Below are 20284 nucleotides of genomic sequence, written 5' to 3'. Positions count from 1 at the left end.
GCCCGTTAATCGCTCATAATATGCAATAAAATTTTACGACCTACAACCAAATTGAGAATACAATAATGCAAAAAAATACTTACTAATTTCACTACGATTTTTCGTTTAAAAAAGTGCTACTTTCATTACGATTTTTCGTTTAAAAAAGTGGTACATACTTTCATTACGATAATCAAAAAAATATATTTTTTATGTATTTACAATCATCAATGTTACAAGATCGCCTGGTTGAACTAGCGATGAATTGAATTGAATATGAAATGTTAACCAAAATTGATTGTGAATCTATTATTAAAGATTTTGCTGAAGCGAAGGCTCGCAAATTAATTTTTTACAAGGTAGAAAAATAATTACGAGTACATTATTATTATTATTATTGTAACGTTGACTCACAGGTGAATGAACCCAGTTACGAGTCAACTGAAAAAGATCAGCTATTAATATTACTGATTCTCATGGTGAGAAGACTGGAAACTCGATTAGGTTGTATAGGAACTTAGTGCTCTGGTCTCTTGCCAGTTGGTACAAAAAACGTCTAACTTTCCCTCCACATCAGAGTAGTTTTTGACCATCTGATATAGGCTAGAATATTGTAGCAGATTGGTTCTTGCAGTATCTAGATAGAAGGTATCATGCTTTCGACAACTAAAAGAGGGAATTCTGATTGAAAACTGAGATAACAAGTAGGGGCAATCAACTGAGCAATTAAAAACATCTGAGAGAAACTTAATGCTGGCTAATTTACGCCTAGAAGCTAGGGATGGAATCTGCACCTGCTCTAAAAGGGTCTCGTGTAGCACACCTCTCTGTGGATACTCACCAGAAGAAAAATACATGAAAGATTTGGCAAACCGTCTCTGGACTTTTTCTAGAGACCAAGTATGAACTTTGTAACAAGGTGACCAAACAATACTGGCGTACTCAAGTGTAGATCTTACATACGTTTTATAGAGACAAAGGAGAGTTTGTGGATTATCAAATAATTTCCCATTTCATATGACAAAGCCCAGAGATTTATACGCTTTAGACAGAGCATATTCCACGTGTCTCCGAAATGTTAGTTTGGAATCGAATACAACTCCCAGATCTTTAAACTCATTAACACGCTGTAATGCCGAATTTTCAATCGAGTAGTTGAACTTGATAATAGTGTCCCTCCTCGAGTAACTTACTACATTACACTTATTAATATTAAGAAGAAGGTTGTTAGTTCTTGCCCAGTTTTGAATCAGATCAATATTGCGCTGTAGTTTAAGACAGTCTTCGTCAGTTTCTATGACATTATAAATTTTTAGATCATCTGCGTATAGTTAAAAAGGCACATCCAGGAGGTCAGTCATGTCGTTGCTAAATATAACAAAGAACAAAGGACCAAGGACAGATCCCTGAGGAACTCCAGAAAGTTGCTGAAACAGCCCGGAACTAAAACCTCTGTACTGAACGAACAGGGCCCTGTCACTAAGATAAGACGCAATAAGTTGAATTAGACTGTCCGAAAAACCAAAACTATCCAGTTTAGTCAAGAGCAACTTGTCATCAACACCAGTGGCGTAGATAGTTTTTTGCTTTGGGGGGGGGGGTCCACATACTTTTGTATTAGGTACAGTTGCGGACACGGAATTTTAGACGTCAAATTTATGTCAATTCAAAAAGTGTCAATGTAAGCCACGCTTTATTGTCATTATGATTGACGTTTGAAACTATTTGACATTAGAAAGTTTTTCGCATCATCATTACAAAAATCGAAAGTGAGGTTAGTTGTACCTAAAGCCAGTTTTACATTTTTATGTCAATCGAATGATAAATCGTCCAAAATTCCGTGTCCGCCATTGCACCTATAAAAATTTGGTTTTTAATGTAGTTTGCTACATACAGCGTGATCAACAATGACTGAGTCTGTTGGCAATGAAACAATTGAAAAATATTGGTGTTTGTCAGTTTCGTAATTGGCACTGACCGGATGTTTTAACTTGACACGACATTTAAAAAAAATTAGGTTATGTCAGGTATGTTTATCAAGGCGGTCTTAAGTAAATGTAGATCGCCTTGATGTTTATGCTAATACAAAAATGACCCTTTGATGGTAAAAAAATTGATTTTATCATTTTTCATTAAAATCTTATTTGCTGTGTTTAATGTTTTGTTTGTCGTATATTCTTTGGGAAAGAATAACTTAAATAACACTTATCAATAGAATATGATATACCAAATATACCAAAAATTTTTTCTAAGACAATGAATTACTTAAAATTCAAAGTGAGTCGTTTTTTGTGACTGTCAGTGTATATACTGAAAGAGTATTATTCAGTTGTAAAAGTATATGGATGAGCTCTGGGGGGGGTCCGGACCCCCTGGACCCCCCCCCCCTTATCTACGCCACTGATCAACACGATCGAACGCCTTTGAGAAATCCATGTAGATGACATCAATCTGTTTACGAGCGTCCAAGTTTACTTGGAGAAAATGCGTTACCGAAAGTAAATTTGTAACCGTAGATCTTCGGGCCTGAAAACCGTGCTGAAAGAAGGATGTCATATGTGCTACATGATTGTAGATGCGATGAAAAAGTACAAGTTCAAATATTTTTGAAAAGTTGTTAATAATGGCAATAGGTCTGTAATTAGTTATCTCACACCTGTCACCATTTTTATAAACCGGAGAAATTCGTGATTCCTTCCACTTAACCGGAAACGCAGAACACTTAATTATGGAGTTGAAAATTACTTTTAACGGAGGTGCCAACAGATGTCTACAGTCACGTATCAGGAAAGAAGGTATCTGATCAGGACCGCAAGTTTCATTGTTCTTTAGCTTACTTATCGCTAATACTATTTCCCTTTCTGTTACCCGGTCAACATACAAAACATTTTGATTGACTGTTGGGTTGTGTGTACTAATACTAGAAATGCTGTTTCTATTAAACGACTGAGAAAAGTATTTTGCAAATTTGTTCACAATATCTTTAGGATCTTTGATTATTAATCCCCTATAATTCATAACAGCCGGAATTGAAGTTGTTTTTCTCATTGAATTCAGATATCCCCGAAACATTTAGGATTTGTCTTGATTTTATCATTCATGTTTACTATAAAGTTCCTATATGCAGCTTTTATTTTAGTTTTCACTTCCGATCTAAGCCTCTTAAAACAAATGTAGTCTTCAATTGCCCTGGAATGTTTGTACTTCTTTAATGCTTTATGCTTTCTTTTTATCAGACCAATGATTTCCCTATTAAACCACAACGGATATGAACCAAGTGATTGACGTTTCTTGGGAACGAACTCGTCGAAAATCGAGAATAGTGCTTTATACAGAGTGTCTATAAAAGAACATATATCAAGAGTCCTGTGGAACTCGAATATATTTGATTTTTGCCGCTTTGTAGCATATTGTGGTACCAAATAGAAAAACAGAGGTTATATTAATGACAGGTTCTTTGATTTTTACAATAAAAGCAATTAAACGCTTTCGTGAGGCAGCAATCCATACTCCTACCTTTATAAGATGTAATCGGATTTCTACAAATGCATGTGGATTTTCCTCCAACTCCATATTCTATAATTTTGTGCTTCGTCAAAAAAAAAACTGATGTCTAATAATAATCTGCAAGCAAAGTTAAAAAATTAAATTGTTTAATTCAAATTCATTATTAGGAACCTGTCATCATTTAAATTGTTCAAAAACCAATTGCAGTATTCTAAGCGCCTCTCAGAATCACCTGGTCGAAGTTCTTGAAGTGTTGTGATTTTGTGTGAATTGAAGTTCAGGTTTTTTTTAACGGTACATCAGCCTGAAGTGATAACTCCCTGAGGGATTTTTTTGAGCTTTGTTCCATTCGTTGGAGTAAATCTTCAACAATTTCTTCATTCACTGGCGCTCTTCCTACACTTTTACCTTTTTCAACAGTTGCCACAAATCTATCCACAATCCTTCTAATGTGTGGAATTAATTTGCTTCCACGATGTTGTCATTTGGAAAATTTGCGAAAAATTCTTCCTTGCAAGCGTCTGTAGGGTACCATTTCGGTAATACGACATCACAATGAAGGTGTTTTGCTCTAGCGATAAAACCATTGCGGTTTACTAAGAAGATTGCTTATTACTTACTGTAAACATGCTAAAATAAATGTCTTACCTTCGCTACTTCCTAACTTGCTTTTGGTATTCACAGTTTACACTTATGCGGAAAAACGTTTTACTCTTCATAAAGACTATTGAAGAAAATCACAAGCAAAACAATTAAGACGCCGAATTCACAAACTCACGCTAAGATTTAATTATTATTAATTTGACATTTGTCATTTGACATCTAATTTGCCAGCTTCAACAACTCAACATAGTTCGGCCAAAAAAAATATAGAGCCGCACAATTCCACAGGACTCTTGATATATGTTCTTTTGTAGACACTTTGTACAATAAGTCAACACCTTCATCTGGATTAGGAATACTGTCAAGAACCGTCCAATCAACATGAGACAATGCCAGATACAATCCACGGAAATCAGCTTTTTTATAGTTGTAGCTGTCACAAGTAGAAGTGGGAAAATTTTCACAAAATTCAGCACAAACTTCGATGTGTAATGCAGGATGGTATTTATCCTCTCTAAGAAGGATATCATTAGCTTTGGTGACACAACATGAACCATTACTCAAAACTAAATCCATACATGGAATATAATTATTTACAGTTAGTATTTAGATTTTATGCAAATAAAATTGCACTTTAAAATTTATTTGCACTTTTTTTAATCAGATCATATTCTCTAGTGTCGGTAAGGGGGAGCGCCAAAATAGGTACAGTTGCGGAATTAAAATTTCGGGCACTATTGTCAATGTCATGATATAAACTCTAAAACAACCTTTACATTAATAACCTTATTTTTTACTCTTGTAATGTTCTTGTCTTTTTGGCATTCAAAAATTGTCATTTGTGGCATAATAACGGGTAGGCAACATATCAAAGCGATGATTTAATTACACTCAGTGCAACTAACTGAAATCGCAAAATTCAAAATTGATTGGATGACTGACACAGAAAAGTTTAATTTTTGAATGTCAGTCATGATGACAGTAGAAGTGACAGAAAAATAGTGCCCGAAATTTTAATTCCGCAACTGTACTTGCCCGCCCTATATATTTTTCTTCCGCCGGCCCTTTAAACAGTTTCACAATTCAAAGATTTGTGTAGTGTAACTGGGACATATGTGTCTCAGATTACAACTTGATTTGACTTGACGATTGATCTACAAAAAGTTAGGTTGTGTTTTTTTTACTTGTCATCTTGTCATTGTCACTATGTTCAATTAAATGATTGTAAGTTTTTGAAAACTGTCGGCAAACTTGTTCATTTGTATTTGGTTCTCTAAAGTAGAAAAACGAACAGGGATTTGCGATTGTAAATTAAAACGTTTTATTCTCAAATTTATATCCATGAATAAACTAAAATTTTTATTTATGACACTTGTTTCCTAAGAGATGGATTTCACAAAAATATCGAATTACACAACCGAAATTTAATATTGTCACCATTTTATTTTGGTCAGCGTCAGCGACTATACAATTACAATTTAATTAAAATTTAGACTGGTTGAAACTGATCGTCTTTTTCACATCATTGTCTTGTTGTTGCGACATTTTCATTTAGGTTTTTTTTACAACGATGTTTCTTTTTGTGGCAACAAAACTGAGTATGTATAGTTGTTTTCCCAATTTACACACGAACTCGTTAAATAAACTACTAATTATAATACATACATACATACATATTGTAAAATTTCTGTTTCCTATCTATCAAAAGTGCTACTTCCACAATAATTCTACTACAATTCCTTCTAACACGTGTTCAATTGAAAAGTTCATCAAATTGGCTTTGATCTTTGTCGCTATCTTTGTCTAACCAACTTAATTTACAATGTTGTTGTCTTTTAAAAATTAAAATCAAAGCCAACTTGATGAACATTTCAATTGAACACTTGTTATAACTTGAATTTTTCTGTGAACTTCTTCTTCGTTTGTACCTCTCGAATTGCAATCGCAGTAATCCGTACATGTTAATCCAAACGTATGAATGATGTACTTTTTCGTTGCGTTAGCGTACGAATAAGTAAAATATTCTGTAATCGCATTTGGATGTTTATATTTTGGATTTGTTGACGGTGTAAAGCACCGTCCAAGTGCAACAAAACCTTCCCTCCGCCCCTTTTTTTTTTAAATTGACAATCTTAAAATCCGGACTCAGTTCTTGTTAAATATCGATAATTTTACTAATACTATTCCAACTTGGACATTTGAAATGTGGAATGCGAGTGAAAATAAGTACAGTGGCAACAATGCGATCAAAGTTAAATTACTCGACCATGCAGAAATGATGGATTTGTAAAAACAATCAAGAATTGATAAATCTCAACTTTCTTTTCACCTTCCAACTGCAATTAGGTACCTAATTCTTAAGGACAAAACAGTATTGATTGATTAAATAAATTGTCCGAAAAAAAATTCAGCTCAGGCAAAACAGTCACGGACGTATGTAATACATATCTTGATTACTGCCAAACAAATGTCCTTCAAGCATTTCATTTTTTACGGCGGTTTATTACGTTCGCCAACTCGATCTTCATCGTCATTCTTCTTTCGACTTTACCTTTTCACTTTTCTCTATTTCATTTCTGTATTTCATCTTCACCACTACCACTCTTAAATCTGAAATATTGTATCCCAGTGTATGTCAAGTTCAATCTTGCTCGTGTTTGCACATTTGCAATAAATTTGGGACGCGACCCCTAACACAGTGGTAAACTTCTTTGTCGACCCCGGGGAAAGAGAAGTAATTGACGTACTCGACGCCCACATTGTGAGGTTTTCACTAATCATAAACAATTGTATAATAACACTGCTATTAGTGCTATTGATGAAGATGCCTGGTCGAAATCAAACGTTCTGAAATCGGGAGGACACAAAATATATTTAAGAATTTGAACTCTGTGTTCGATTATTATGCAAGTATTAAAAGAAAAGTGACTTTGTAAGGGACGATTTCAAAGATCATTTAATCAATCTAACTTAAATATCCATCGGCAATGTGTCTTCAGCATATTTTAAATTTAAAGAACACGTTCTGCTTACACTTATACCAGTGTCGTATATGGATGAAATAACTAAATCCATCTTTTTTGTTATATTCTAGAAAGTGTTCGTTAACATCATCTTCTAACACATACCAAAAAACCGATAAAATAAATTAAGTGTAAATGTGAAATACTGAAATAATATCTCAAACTCATAATATTTTAAAAAACGATAATTTTTTTTAACAAGGAAAAATAGCTATTTATTATACAAGTGACTTATTTGCTGTTAAGGCACGAGTGTAATACATAGTTTTATCCAACACCTCCTTCTGTAACTTAAAACATCATCAAAACCCAAAAATTTATTTGATCTCTTAATATAAATGTTAACGTACTCGTAAGCCTCAACAAATGATTTCATCTGAGATTCCTGTTTCAGTTATTTAACCCTCCACACCCGGCGGCACGGCAATTTTGCCGGAGTACATACACTATTACGGATCTAGTAATAGTGCAGTGCTTATCAACATAATTACCGGCGCCGGCGTCTCGCCTCCACATTTTGACTCTTCTGTGTTTTATGTTCTGTGTCAATGTTAAGGAATTTCCTCACGATATAACATGAGTATAATAATATACCTTTTTGAATTTCAACCACCAATGTGTTCTCTAAGTCCAAAATTTTTAAAAAGAGATTGCGGTACTATTCCCGTTACTGAAATTGTAAGTGGTAAAATCGAAATTTTTTCTAAACACTAAAGATTTTTCATAGCAACGGAGAGTTCTAAATATTATTTTATTAATTTTTGTGTTAATGTTTGTGTTATATTGCTTTTGTTTTTTTTTTTTATATAATTCTAATTTTATGTATTACATTTTTTTATTTTCAATGAACTGTTGAATTCTCTCTAAAACAGTTTAATTATGGGTTCATAAGTCCACTAGTGTTTTATAGACCTCATAATATATTCAAAATCGGCATTATTATAACTTCATAATAATGATATTGTGAACTTGTGAACACTTATTTTCTCTAGATAAAATGGAAAAATAATTAAGTATTGACAAAGCAATTTTGAGGCGCTACATGTGGTCTCTAGATATTTTATTTCAAATTGCCCAAATAATTACAGAAAAAGCAATTTCAAAGGGCTAATAAATTTGTAAATATTTTACTTCACGTCCCACATGTAAAAATCAATCCTAAAATGCTCAGAATTGAAGTTGAACAGTCCAAATGCGGAATTTTTAATTAAAATGGAACAATTCCAAAAATTTCATAAATCACTCTTGAAACGTTTCAAATCGAAATTTCGTCGTGGAACTTGTTAATTTAGAATTAAAATTTGCAAATATGTAATTGTAGAAAAGGCAATCTCAAAGAAGCTAGCTAAGCTTTCGAAAAATGTGTTTGGTGCAGGGTTAACAATAAGTGTTGTGTCACGTCGCAGATGCTAGGTCGCAAACTCAAGATGACAATAACAAGTATGTTCCTACACAATATTCCAAATTAATTTCTGATAAAGTTTCCAACTTTACTGATGCGCGTGCGCCAAATTTGACAAATTTGCAACTCGTTCGGGATTTTCCGATGGAACAGCAAACTACCGAAGTAGACCGAACACAGTCGATCACGGAACGGATATTCGCGGTTCTTTTTTGGTTTTCAGTAGGTATTTCAATTTTCATTTGTAGGTTTTAGAAAACGTGTCCAAAACGTAACCTACATATCTTTATTCCAACAACCACAATATTCGCACAACACAACCACAAGACAGCAATCAAAATATTGAGATGATTGAGGTTATATTTTGAGTATTTTGACAAGATAAAGGCAAGGGAAAGGTTGGGGAACGTACATACGCGTATGTCTCACTCACACACACGAATGCGCATGCGTCGGATACAAAATTTCGGGATTTGTCAGAAACTTTTTCGACTAGTTATGTACTAGGTTGAAGTTTTGTTGGAACAAGGGATTTTTAATTCATGGATTTGTGCTGGAAGCTGTTGGAACGCTCAAAACTTCACTGCGCAGAATCCTGACAGTTGCGGATAGTTTCGGATTTCTGTAGGAACAAACTTAACATTTGCCTGCGCGGTCTATCCAAAATTCCCCTCTTGCGTTTCGCCCCGGAGGTGGCAGCCACACTTTTCGCGCTGCCACTTCGCCTATTCCACTTTCACAGCGGCGGCCCTAGCCCTTTAGTCGATAACTTCGAATCAATTATAATTTAGTTTCTGGTAATAAAATACAAACATTTTCAAAAATAGGATTTTGACGCCCCTTCCCTCCTGGCGCCTAGAGCGGCCGCTCCTCTCGCTCTACCCCCTATCTTGAGTCTGTGCTCTACCCGAGCGCCGCCACTGCACTTTCACTCCCATGATGTCTATAACTCTATAGTCAAGTGGAATGGCGCTAGCTTTTGTTTCTGTTACCATAGATTATTGGGGTTCTTACCTAACCTATGGTCAACCATTTCGTGTAACAGGAAATGTGGGATGAAAGAGTGGAAGTGGACAACCATCAATACGTAGGTACTTCAGAAACCATCGACGGCGTTAGGAAATAATTGGAAATAAACCGAAAACTTCATTGATCACAGCATATCGACATATGATTAAAGTGTAACTGTAAAGTATCGTAGGAAGTGTCCAAGTATACTGTCTAAAATGACGACATGGGCTTTTAAGGAGTTAACAAATCAGTTGGTTCAGTTTTATTTAACTTCGACTAATAATTTAGTTTTTATACTTAAAATCATCGACAAAAATTTTCATGGCCCCACCATGATGCCCACGTGGCGTGGCATTAACTAACGCCGTTGGAATGTTGACGGTATTGTTTTTCCAACTGATTACGCTATCTAACACAATGTTTGTTCCTATGCAATAAATGTTATTTTCTAACTGCGTGTGCCTAACAAGTATTGAGAATGGTCATTATTTTTCACAAATTTTACTTTTCCAGGACTTGAAATTTAATACGGAATTTTGTTCCTGTAGGCAAGAAAATTGGCCAGTAAGAGAAAGTGACTTTTTTCTCGATAATGTAACGGACTATAACGGGTGTTTTTAAAATTTGGCGTTGAAGAGTCGATTGTGAATGCACTATCGTATACGGATAACGTATCACCTGTTTAAATTTTACGCTTCCACGAGTGGTGCTTTCGCAATCGACTCTCCAACGTCACATTTAAAAAAACACCTTTATATACGTATGTATAAAAGCCCTGTGTACTATCGTTATCGGTAGAATTGTTTTTGTTCAGAGTTTACAACGAAGATCGGCAACCAGGTCACACTTTTGTTGAGTAAAGCATTACTATCGATTTCTTTGGGATGAAAGAATTAGGCCCTTTGAATCTTTATAAAGACTGTTCAAACTACATTAATGCTTGTAACAGATACGATCCAGGTCTTGTACATTTGCAGACATACTTTATTAAAAAAACGCTTACAACTCTAATTAAATCTCTTTATGGTAAATATGTAGGTACCTACGATTACGACACCGAACTTATGGCATTGAGAGGTGCCCCCATTTGGGTCAACACTTTGTCCAACCATTGCAGCGGGCCATGCAAGTGCACCTCTATCCAACAAGGGGTGCTCGTGACGTCCTGTCGATGGTACTCTGCCCCCCACCCTTTGACGAAGCTCATCCTGATGGTGCACATCTTGGTTAGTTCGTAAACCGCTTCGAATCCGTGATTGACGCACTGGGACAGCAACTGGGCGAACTCTGCGTTATTGAAGATTCGCAGAGAGCATCCGGCTGGTATTTTGCAGACCGTAGAGGGGTGGAAGCCGTGATGGTGGTTGCAGTTGCGGGACTGTACAAAAATTGACGCGTCTGACAGACACTCGGCGTACACTTCGCCGTTCACGTAGTACAGGTGGACTCCCTTGCCTACATGTTTCCGCGTGTTCTCTATCGTGGAATTCCTGTTCACGTTGCTCAACTGTCCCAAACAGAACCTGTTGCTATTGTTACTGGGGTTCGTGAAACCGTCCACTGTCACGGAAGTCGAATGACAGTGGAACACTTCGCCTACGCGGCAATTGAGCTCGTAGTAGGCGATCGACGCCCAGAAGGGTGGCACGTCCGTGTTCAGCTCCAGTTGTGAAGCAATGTTATTGATATTTTCGTTGGTGGGACTGTGAGACAGGGGTGGAATCTCGGCGAGATTCGCGTAAGGTGATTGAAAGGTGTTTGCCGTGACGATCCCGGAACTAGAGGTGTTGGATAAGAGGGAGCTGGGACACATATTGTTTGCATTGAAAGCGTTAGTTGAGTAGCCAACACTATTGGGCACATTAGGTTCTATTCGTTCCTGAGACGGTAGCAGCGAATGCCCCGGGACGAAATCGTTATATCTGGGGACCAAAACGGGGGGTAAAACTTGACTCTCGACTCTCTTGTAATGATAAGGATTAATGCACACTTCCTTTTGTTTCGCCGAGAAAGGAAACTTGCAGTGTTCGATAGGCTTCAACTCGTGATGATTCTGCAAATCGGGCCACCTCCAAACTCTACAATAAATCACGTGAGGGAATCCCTTTTTGTGCGACACCTGAAGCCGACCGTCTAGACTCCTCGGTATCGTCACGCAATTGCTCAGAGTGTCAGGGCAAGATAGAGCTCGCTTCAAATCTTCGATTCCTCCTTTCTGCTTCTTTAATTTTTTAACAAGAGAATCTATGGCTTTCTCAGCCCACCTTTCATCTTCATCTCCTTGTTTCCATCCCAGTAACTTCTTTACTGCTGGACTAGTAAATGAAAAAAGAGTTGATATCGATCCACTATTGGACGATTCCCCCTCGTCTGTTTCCATTATGGCACTGAAACGATTAAATACACCTAAATTGACGATTTTCGCGCGACTAGATGACTCATGAACTATTAAAATGAGTTAAAATGATATTCTACAGCCACGTTGTAAGTCTGATTCTACTGAATAATGAGGGTTGTAAAAATGCATCAGATATACAGCTACGTTTGTTTGACGAACGTAAGTTTGTATTTTTCGCGAAATGAGAGATCATCCAGTTATTGAAAAAAAAAGCCGCTGAATTCCAGGATTGTGTTGGGCTAAAGCTCTTGGGCGGGGGTGTAACATAAATTCACAAAGTCTTAAAAACTTCATAGTTCACACAAAGTTTAGTACTACATCAGAAAAGCTCACAAAAACCATTCCTTTAGTTGTTTATTCAAGGGTAGTTTATACAACGTGTCTCAGAAATAAATACATTAATTTTAACTGGTAACAGAACTCTTTAATAGCAACAATATATTTAAATATATTTTTTTCCTAAACCTCATACAGGGTGGAATAAAATTATTTACATCTATGTAGTTACCTTTGGAATTTTTGCACATGTAAATTTTCCTGTACCGCTCTACTTTTTTTTTCGAAGTGCTTCGGCTATTAGTTCTGTCAACAAATGTCATCAATCGAATTGACAATTGTTACAATTTACTAAATTGAATTAACAAACGTTGGTGGCCACTTTCAACACTAGCTGTGACTTGCTTTTGTTAGCTCCTTTTTTATTTCAATCTCAACTTTGCATTCATATCATCCCTTCGCAATAAATCACATTTGGAATTTGGATATATATTTTGAGGTTAGGCTTTCTTTTTTTTTTGTAGAGCAGCATTTCGTATTTTTACAAGGGTAATGCAAAGGTAACTAGATGTAAATCATTTTATTCCACACTGTAGTTTTCCAGTTAAAATTATTGAAAGATTTGGAACAAATTTCGTTACCCGCCTATGGGTATTACTTGCTTCGCCGATGCCGATAAGCGAAGAACAAAAAACAAATGCAAGAAAACTTTCACTTGTTTCTTGTGAACTTAAGTACAGCGGCTAGTTTAAGATTTTTTTTAAATTCGGTTATTTATAACACTGCAACTGGATATGTTTTGTTGGTTTATTTGACAAATATCTGATATAGTATAGGACAAGCCACCAACAACCGGAAGTTACTCCTGTTATACGATCCAGTGTTACCAATACCATCTTAAACAGTCCTTGATCACCCTGTAAAAACACGTTTTGCGTTGATTTTACAAAAAGTAGGTATTATTTCACGGTCACTGTCATTGGGTCAAACAACCAGAAAATGCGAGTAAATAGACAGTTCGTTAATTTATGGGGGGAAAAATACTGAAATGAAAATTATATTTCTAAAAAATGACACATAAAATTTTGTTGTTCTTGACGAGAACTGTCACTGGTTAAAATTAATGTACTTATTTCTGAGACAGGTATAGGGAATATTGTAGTTTTTGTTGTTAATACCTTGTTTGAATTGTTTATAAACCTAGAGTAGAGTACATTTTTCACTCCACGCGACGCGAGGGTAGGACTAGGAACGAATATTAAATTCACAGGCAATAGCAATCTTGAGATTTAAAGCGTTTTTTCGCGAATAACCGTGTAACAGTATTCGGTTAGAAACGGTTTCCCCCCACTTTTACTCACTTTTTGAGTAACACAGTTTACGCGAAAACGCAGCGGTTATTTTATAGTGTTATTCCCCTAAGTTATTTGTTATAAAATATTAATTAAAAAGTTTAACAATTTCCAGTTATTCAGTTTTTCACTTCTATGAGTTCTGTGTATTTCTAACTCTATGTGCAGTGATATGACAGCAGACGCCACAAATATGGATTTATTCTTTGTGTTAATGGATTCGTTTTTTTCGAACGATACTGAAATAATCGTTTTGAAAATGCATGAAACTCTTTTTAAGAAAAGGAAATTACCAAAAAGAATTAGGGAAACGCATATAAGACAACATGTGAATTATAACATATGGTTGAATACTTATAATGAAACTCATTTTTTTGAATTGTTTAGAATGCAGAAAGCAACCTTTTATAAGTTATTACATATTATAATTTTAAACGATCAGACACGACTCATACAGAAGAGGTATAGGGGAGGAAATCATGTCATTCCGCCAGAAAAAGGTTTACTTGCATTACTCTGGTACATGTCCAAACAAGATACTCTGTTATCTATTGCTGATCGTTTTAATTTAGTTCCTTCAACAGTAATGCACTTAGTCAATGCCTTTCTTTACGTACTGTTACAATTAAAGGGAAAGTACATATTTTGGCCCAAAACACAAGATGAATACCAAGTTATTTGTAATGGTTTTACAAATTACCCCAACGTTGTAGGGGCCGTTGATGGCACACACATCAAAATAAAAGTACCTGCTAATCAGCACGATAGTTATGTAAATAGATACCAAAGTCATTCCATCAACTGTATGGGTATTTGTACTGCGAATAAAATTTTCACCTATGATTTTATTGGATACCCAGGTTCTGCGCATGACTCCAGAGTTTTTTCAAATTCATCGTTGGTGCAACATATATGTAGAACAATTTGGGAAGCACAAATATTTCCCAATGGAAGAATACCACTTAATAGGAGACAGCGCATTTCCACTAAGATCCTGGTTAATCACTCCTTATTCGCGGAGAAATAATTTGACTAGAAGGGAAAAACATCATAATTTTTGTCTAAGCGGAGACAGAGTTTGTATTGAAAATACTTTTGGCATTTTGAAGGGGAGATGGGTACGACTGCAGTATATCAATACATATTCTGTCAGTAAGGCGATTGAAATCAGTACAGTAGCATGTGTTATTTAAATAACGATGAGTGGCAGTATGACATATATGAAGACATGTTGAATGAAGAAGAATATATCAACAATAACAGAGAAGAATTTCGACTAGGAAATGAAAAAAGGAACAATGTAGCAATGAATTTGGCAAACTAATCAATAGAATATTTTACTGTGACAAAAATATATTTAACCAAATTATAAACTCTCAACAATAATAAATGAAAATGTTATTCTGTTAAAAATCTTAAAAACAAAAAACAAACAAAACTTTTACTTTTAACTTTACTCTGAATCTGACGAAGAGGTCCTCTTTCTTTTTTGCTTTATTAAACGTTCAAATTGGTCTAATAAACGTTCTCTTTGTTCCGTTTGCTTCAGTAGTATATTTTCAAATGATGAAAACTGTTTCTGTCTTTGTTCTTTATCTTCAGCATGTTGTTCTTTTAACAGGTTTATTAATTGGTAATTAGTACTATAGTTCATTTTTTAATGCAGTAGAAAAAGTTAGGCAGCCCAATATACAGTTATCAATGCTGCCTAGATACCTTAGATTAATTTATAATTGATATGGATCCACGATACCACTAAAAATTCTGTTTGTCAAAATCTCTGTCAGTTTGACAAGGTTTTGACATTCGATAAAAAATTTATTTGAAATGAGAAAACGTGTTAAATAATGTGTTTAATCTAGAATTCATGAATAAAAAAGCAGTAAGTTAGTAAATAGAAACAATAATTAACGATAACTCAGACATATTATTGATTTAAAAAATCAACTCTCATCTTGGAATTCTTCCGGTTAATCCGAATCGTCATCAGACTCTCCAAGGTGTATAATAAGTTGTTCCACGGTCACTTCAATACGCACATCCAATTCCCACATCTGCTCTTCTTTAGTTTAACCGTATCCCCAACCTTAAGTTCCGCATGTTCATCATAGACATGTTTGTAAATGTTCAAAATCATGTTTTTTCGAATACAGATAAGGGCGACTTACTTTTTCGTTGAACATAATTTGTTCTGTGCAGCCCATCGATAATCAAGTATAAAAACCCTTGACCAAAGTAGCCTTTAAATTAATACCTGTGACACAGTGACACAAATTGACATTAATGCATTTATTGTGGCATATGGCATCATGGATTGAAGTAATTTACAAAATTGAAATAGGAATCTAGTGAACTATTGAAAGTGTATATTTGGCTGTCTGACTTTTTCTACAGCATTAAAAAATGAACTATAGCTGGTCTAACAGTCTTGTGCGTTGAAAACCTATTTTTAATCCTAACATTTTTGTCAACAATCTCAAGGTTTACTTCTTCATTTTCACTTTCTTCAGTATTGTCATTTGTTACCTCTAACGTATCTTGAAGATTTTTAGGATTGGATTTATCTTTATGGCCTAAAATGCCGTGCATTTCATTGAAAAATGGAGGTGGTTCTCTTTTTTCTTCTCCTGTTTGTTTTACATGTTGAATGTGTTTTAAATATTGTTTTTGCAGGTTGGCAAACTTTTGCCTTAATTTTTCAACAGCCTCTTTACCTTCTCCAACGTGGAAGCCGCTATCTGCCATTTCTTTTGCAATTTTTTTCCACAACTGACTTTTATATGTTTTTTATCATCAAAATCTGTTGCATATTTGTCTCGAAGGTTTAGAAACAGAAGTGTAGCTTCCTGGTCAGTTGCATTTGGGCGTTTTGAACACCATATATTGCACTTGTCTGATATATCATTATCGTTTCTAGCTGGTGGAACAAGAATCAGATGTAGAACATGAAGGTGAGACTGATGCTTCTGTATCTTGAGATTGAATTTTTAATATATTTTGTAAATATTGTTGAGCTTGAGCGGGATCTATGAAAAATATGCTTTTTAAAGTCAAACATTAAAATACCTACAACAATACCATTCAGAAGAATATTTGCTGTGTTTAAATCCACATTAAGTATTATATCTTCTCCCTTATTATTTAAGGAAATTTCAACCAACTCGATGCTCTCAGAGATTTTCAAAGGACACCACAAAATTCGTCACAACAATCGTTCACTTCAGTTCACTTAGAGCATAACCTCAATCAACTTCACTTACCCACGTTGCGACCAAGGTTACTCAAATCCCTAACACAGGTTACTAGTATGACGTAATTTATGACGTCATGATCATTTCCCCTCAAATACCGTTGCACGCAAAAACGAGGTGGTTACAGTAACCGACTTACCGATAGATCAACGCGAACTCGCGAAAAAACGCTTTTAGTTTACTCTCATCACTCTACCCAGCGCCCAAAGTCAACATGGGATTTTGTTACAAAATACGTCTGCCTTACCTTGAGGAATGTTGAAGTTAAAATAAAGTAAATTTTAGTGAATTAGGTTATAAAATTATTTTGGCAAATTACGCCAATAATGGCTAGAACTATGTACTATCTCTCGAAAATATGTGCGTTGTGCACATGTTCTTATGCCAAAGACTTAATCCACAACACAAACGCACAAAACATCTCAAACCAAAAAATTATCCAAATCAAAATAAGTTCGCGTCCGTCCACAGTGGCGGTGGCGTCTAGCTCTTCGTGGGATGGCGGGAAATTTAAATATATATTAATCGTAATTCTTGCACGAAACTGCACGTGAATGAAGAAAAAATATACAATATGGTGGATAAAGAACAAAATTTATAATTGCGTTATTTAATACTTTCAAGCAAAACGCTAGGACAAGTCAATTTTATTTTTTAATTAGCGACCTTATGACGTCATGTATTTTTGCAGAATGACATCATCGTCTTTTTTTATTCACCCCCTTTTTTTTGCTGTATTTTATAAATATAGATGGTCCAACTAACGTGCGATCAATTTAAAAAAAATCGAGTTACCTGGATTGTGCTATTCTAATGCTTTGATTGGTTCAAACCACCATTTTCGTCTACTCTGATTTTTTTTATTCGATCGCACGGTACTTAAATGTGTAAAAATTTGGTACTATTGCGATCAAAAAATTTTGGACACTAATGTCATCGTGCTGTCATACATTCTAAAATGACCCTTATGTATTAATAACCTCAATTTTGATTGTGTCAATTTTGAAAATGTGAATGTCAGATTTACCGAGAAAATATTCAAAAAGTTGTAAAAATCAGCCAAATGGAATAGAACGAGGTTTTAATTAATAAAAAATATAAAACAAATACCCAAATGCACTCGCATATTAAAAAAAATATATTTTAAACTGGTGTCAAATTGACAACAATTTCATCTTTCATGTGACAGTTTCAATAAAGCATGATTTAGAGTAATTTTTTTAATATGACAGAAGTTTGATGTCCAAAATTTTATGATCGTAATACTTAGTACCTTACAAAATCCATGACCTTACATAACAATTTTTTTGAGAAAATTGACAATTTAATGAAGGATTAATTTGTTATCGTGGAACCTGTAAAAAAAGAATTTGTTTTTTTAACTTACTCATAAATTTTGTAATATGGTTCGTACTTCCAAGTAATCACAGAACTTCTCGCTTAGGTCAAAAAAGAATTGTAAAATCTAATCTAAATGTCCATTTAATGGATATCACATTACTTGACAGAAACATCTGTAACAATAAATCCGGCCAATTTCTCGTTGTTTCTGTTCTTAACTTGACTGGTCTGGGGACAAATTCTAATTTTTTTTTTTTAGACAGGTACGAAATAAAGTTTGCCGTCAATGGTGTAACACGTTTCACATTTATACAGCACTGCGACAAGCAGTACATAGTTTCAAGATGATGGTCCCCTGTGGATCTTGTCATGGAGCAATAGACAAAAAAGAAGCTTCTGTTCTATGCGCCGGTGTTTGCAACAAACGTTACCATCCTTCGTGTGTTAAAATAAATGCTGAATTATCTCGGCTCTTAAAAACAACTCCCGGACTCTCCTGGAGGTGTTCTGAATGTGACCGGAAATGTTTTACAATCGATCAGGCTGGTTTGAACACTTTTTTAGAGCAAAAGCATAGTGAAATTTTGGGAAGTTTAAATTCTGTTTTTGATAATTTAAAATGTGACTTTTCCAAAATCGCTGAGGAAAAATTTAAACTATCTCAACATCCGGTTCAATCTGTTTCTAAAACATATTCTGAAAGTTTAAAAAATAAAACTGAACCTGCAGTTCTCATTAAACCAAAGAATATTGTCCAGACTGTCAGTCGCACTAAATCTGACGTAAATTCTGCGATAAATCCTGCTGAACAAATAAATGTAAATAAGGTTAAGAGTATAAACAACGGTGGCTTATTAATCGGTTTCTCTTCCAAAGAAGACAATGCAAAATTCAAAAGAGTTGCCGTAAAAATCTATCACAAGATTATGAAATTAAAGAAGTGAAAGGGTTACAACCGCGAGTAAAATTAGTGGGAATGTCTCAGCGCTTATCTGAACAAGAAATTACTGAATTTATTGAACATGCTGTCAAGTATAATAATGATTGCAACAACGTAGAATCGGAGTGTAAGTTAATCAAATGTTGGCCCACAAAAAAAATCGCAATGTTTTCCAAGCTGTTGTTCAGGTGCATCGATCTGCATATGATCAAATTATGAAAGCCGGTGGAGTCTTCATCGGATATGATTTCTGTTTTGCCTTCGATGCTCATGATATCTTAAGATGCTATAACTGCAATGGGTTTAATCATTCTTCAAAATTTTGCAATCAGAAAAAGTCATGTCCAAAATGTGGTGTAGAAGATAAATTAGATTATACCATATCTGAGTGTGAATCACTGACCTTTAAATGTATAAATTGTATCAAATTAAACAGAGACGAAAATGCAAATTTTGATACAGAACATGCCGCTTGGGACTTTCGCTGCACGTGCTATCAGCGTGAGCTCGAAAAAATAAAAGATTACTTTCAACTAAAAAAATAGCAATTAACTTCTTCTATTACTAGTAACAAGGCTAAAGAAATTACTATTTATTATCAAAATGTTCGGGGAGTTAACACAAAATTAAATGAAATATTCAATGCTATTTCCTGTTCATGTTTTGACTTTATTGCGTTATCTGAAACCTGGCTGAAGTCATCAGTACTTGATTCTGAAATATGTCCTAGTAACTATAAAGTTTTTCGAAGCGATAGAAATCTGTTGAAAATGGACAAAAGTACAGGAGGAGGTGTTTTGTTACTTGGTAAATGCAATTACTTTATGGAAAAACTAGATCTGTCCTCGGCAGGATTTGACACTTTGTCATCAACTGACATCCTTGGTATTAAATGCTCCAATAATATTTCCACTGTTTTTATTTTCGTTATATATATGCACCCCAAATCTTCTGCATCTGAATATGAACTTTTATTTCAATTATTGGCCCAATTTGTCGATATTCAAGGACACAGGATTTTACTTGTCGGCGATTTTAACATCTCCCATTACTCACCTGACTTACCAATCGATAGCATTGGAAATGACCAAAAATTGTCAATTTTATACAACTATTTAAACTTTTTCGATGTCAAACAGTTTAACAATGTACCAAACCATCATGGTCGTTATCTTGATTTGATCATTTGCAACGAATCGTG

At 34.9% G+C, this 20284-nt stretch overlaps 1 protein-coding gene and 1 long non-coding RNA gene across 2 annotated transcripts; both read right to left on the bottom strand.

The window, feature by feature from the left end:
* Positions 1-3309: 3309 nt before the first annotated feature.
* LOC138126868 (uncharacterized) lies at positions 3310-4643 on the bottom strand. The gene is made up of 3 exons (XR_011157996.1): positions 4135-4643; positions 3658-4082; positions 3310-3603 (listed from the first exon to the last, which is right to left on the bottom strand). It is a non-coding gene; the product is annotated as an uncharacterized lncRNA (long non-coding RNA).
* A 5843-nt stretch (positions 4644-10486) lies between these two features.
* LOC138125962 (protein mothers against dpp-like) lies at positions 10487-17289 on the bottom strand. The gene is made up of 2 exons (XM_069041553.1): positions 17050-17289; positions 10487-11912 (listed from the first exon to the last, which is right to left on the bottom strand). Exon 2 carries the CDS (start codon positions 11903-11905, stop codon positions 10574-10576), a length of 1332 nt encoding a protein of 443 aa, XP_068897654.1. The 5' UTR covers positions 11906-11912; positions 17050-17289; the 3' UTR covers positions 10487-10573.
* Positions 17290-20284: the final 2995 nt, after the last annotated feature.

Source organism: Tenebrio molitor, chromosome 3, assembly GCF_963966145.1.
Source record: "Tenebrio molitor chromosome 3, icTenMoli1.1, whole genome shotgun sequence".
In the NCBI taxonomy this organism is placed as follows: Eukaryota; Metazoa; Arthropoda; class Insecta; order Coleoptera; family Tenebrionidae; genus Tenebrio; species Tenebrio molitor.
The sequence above is the reverse complement of the archived record's forward strand: the minus strand, read 5'-3'. Positions and strand labels throughout refer to the sequence as shown.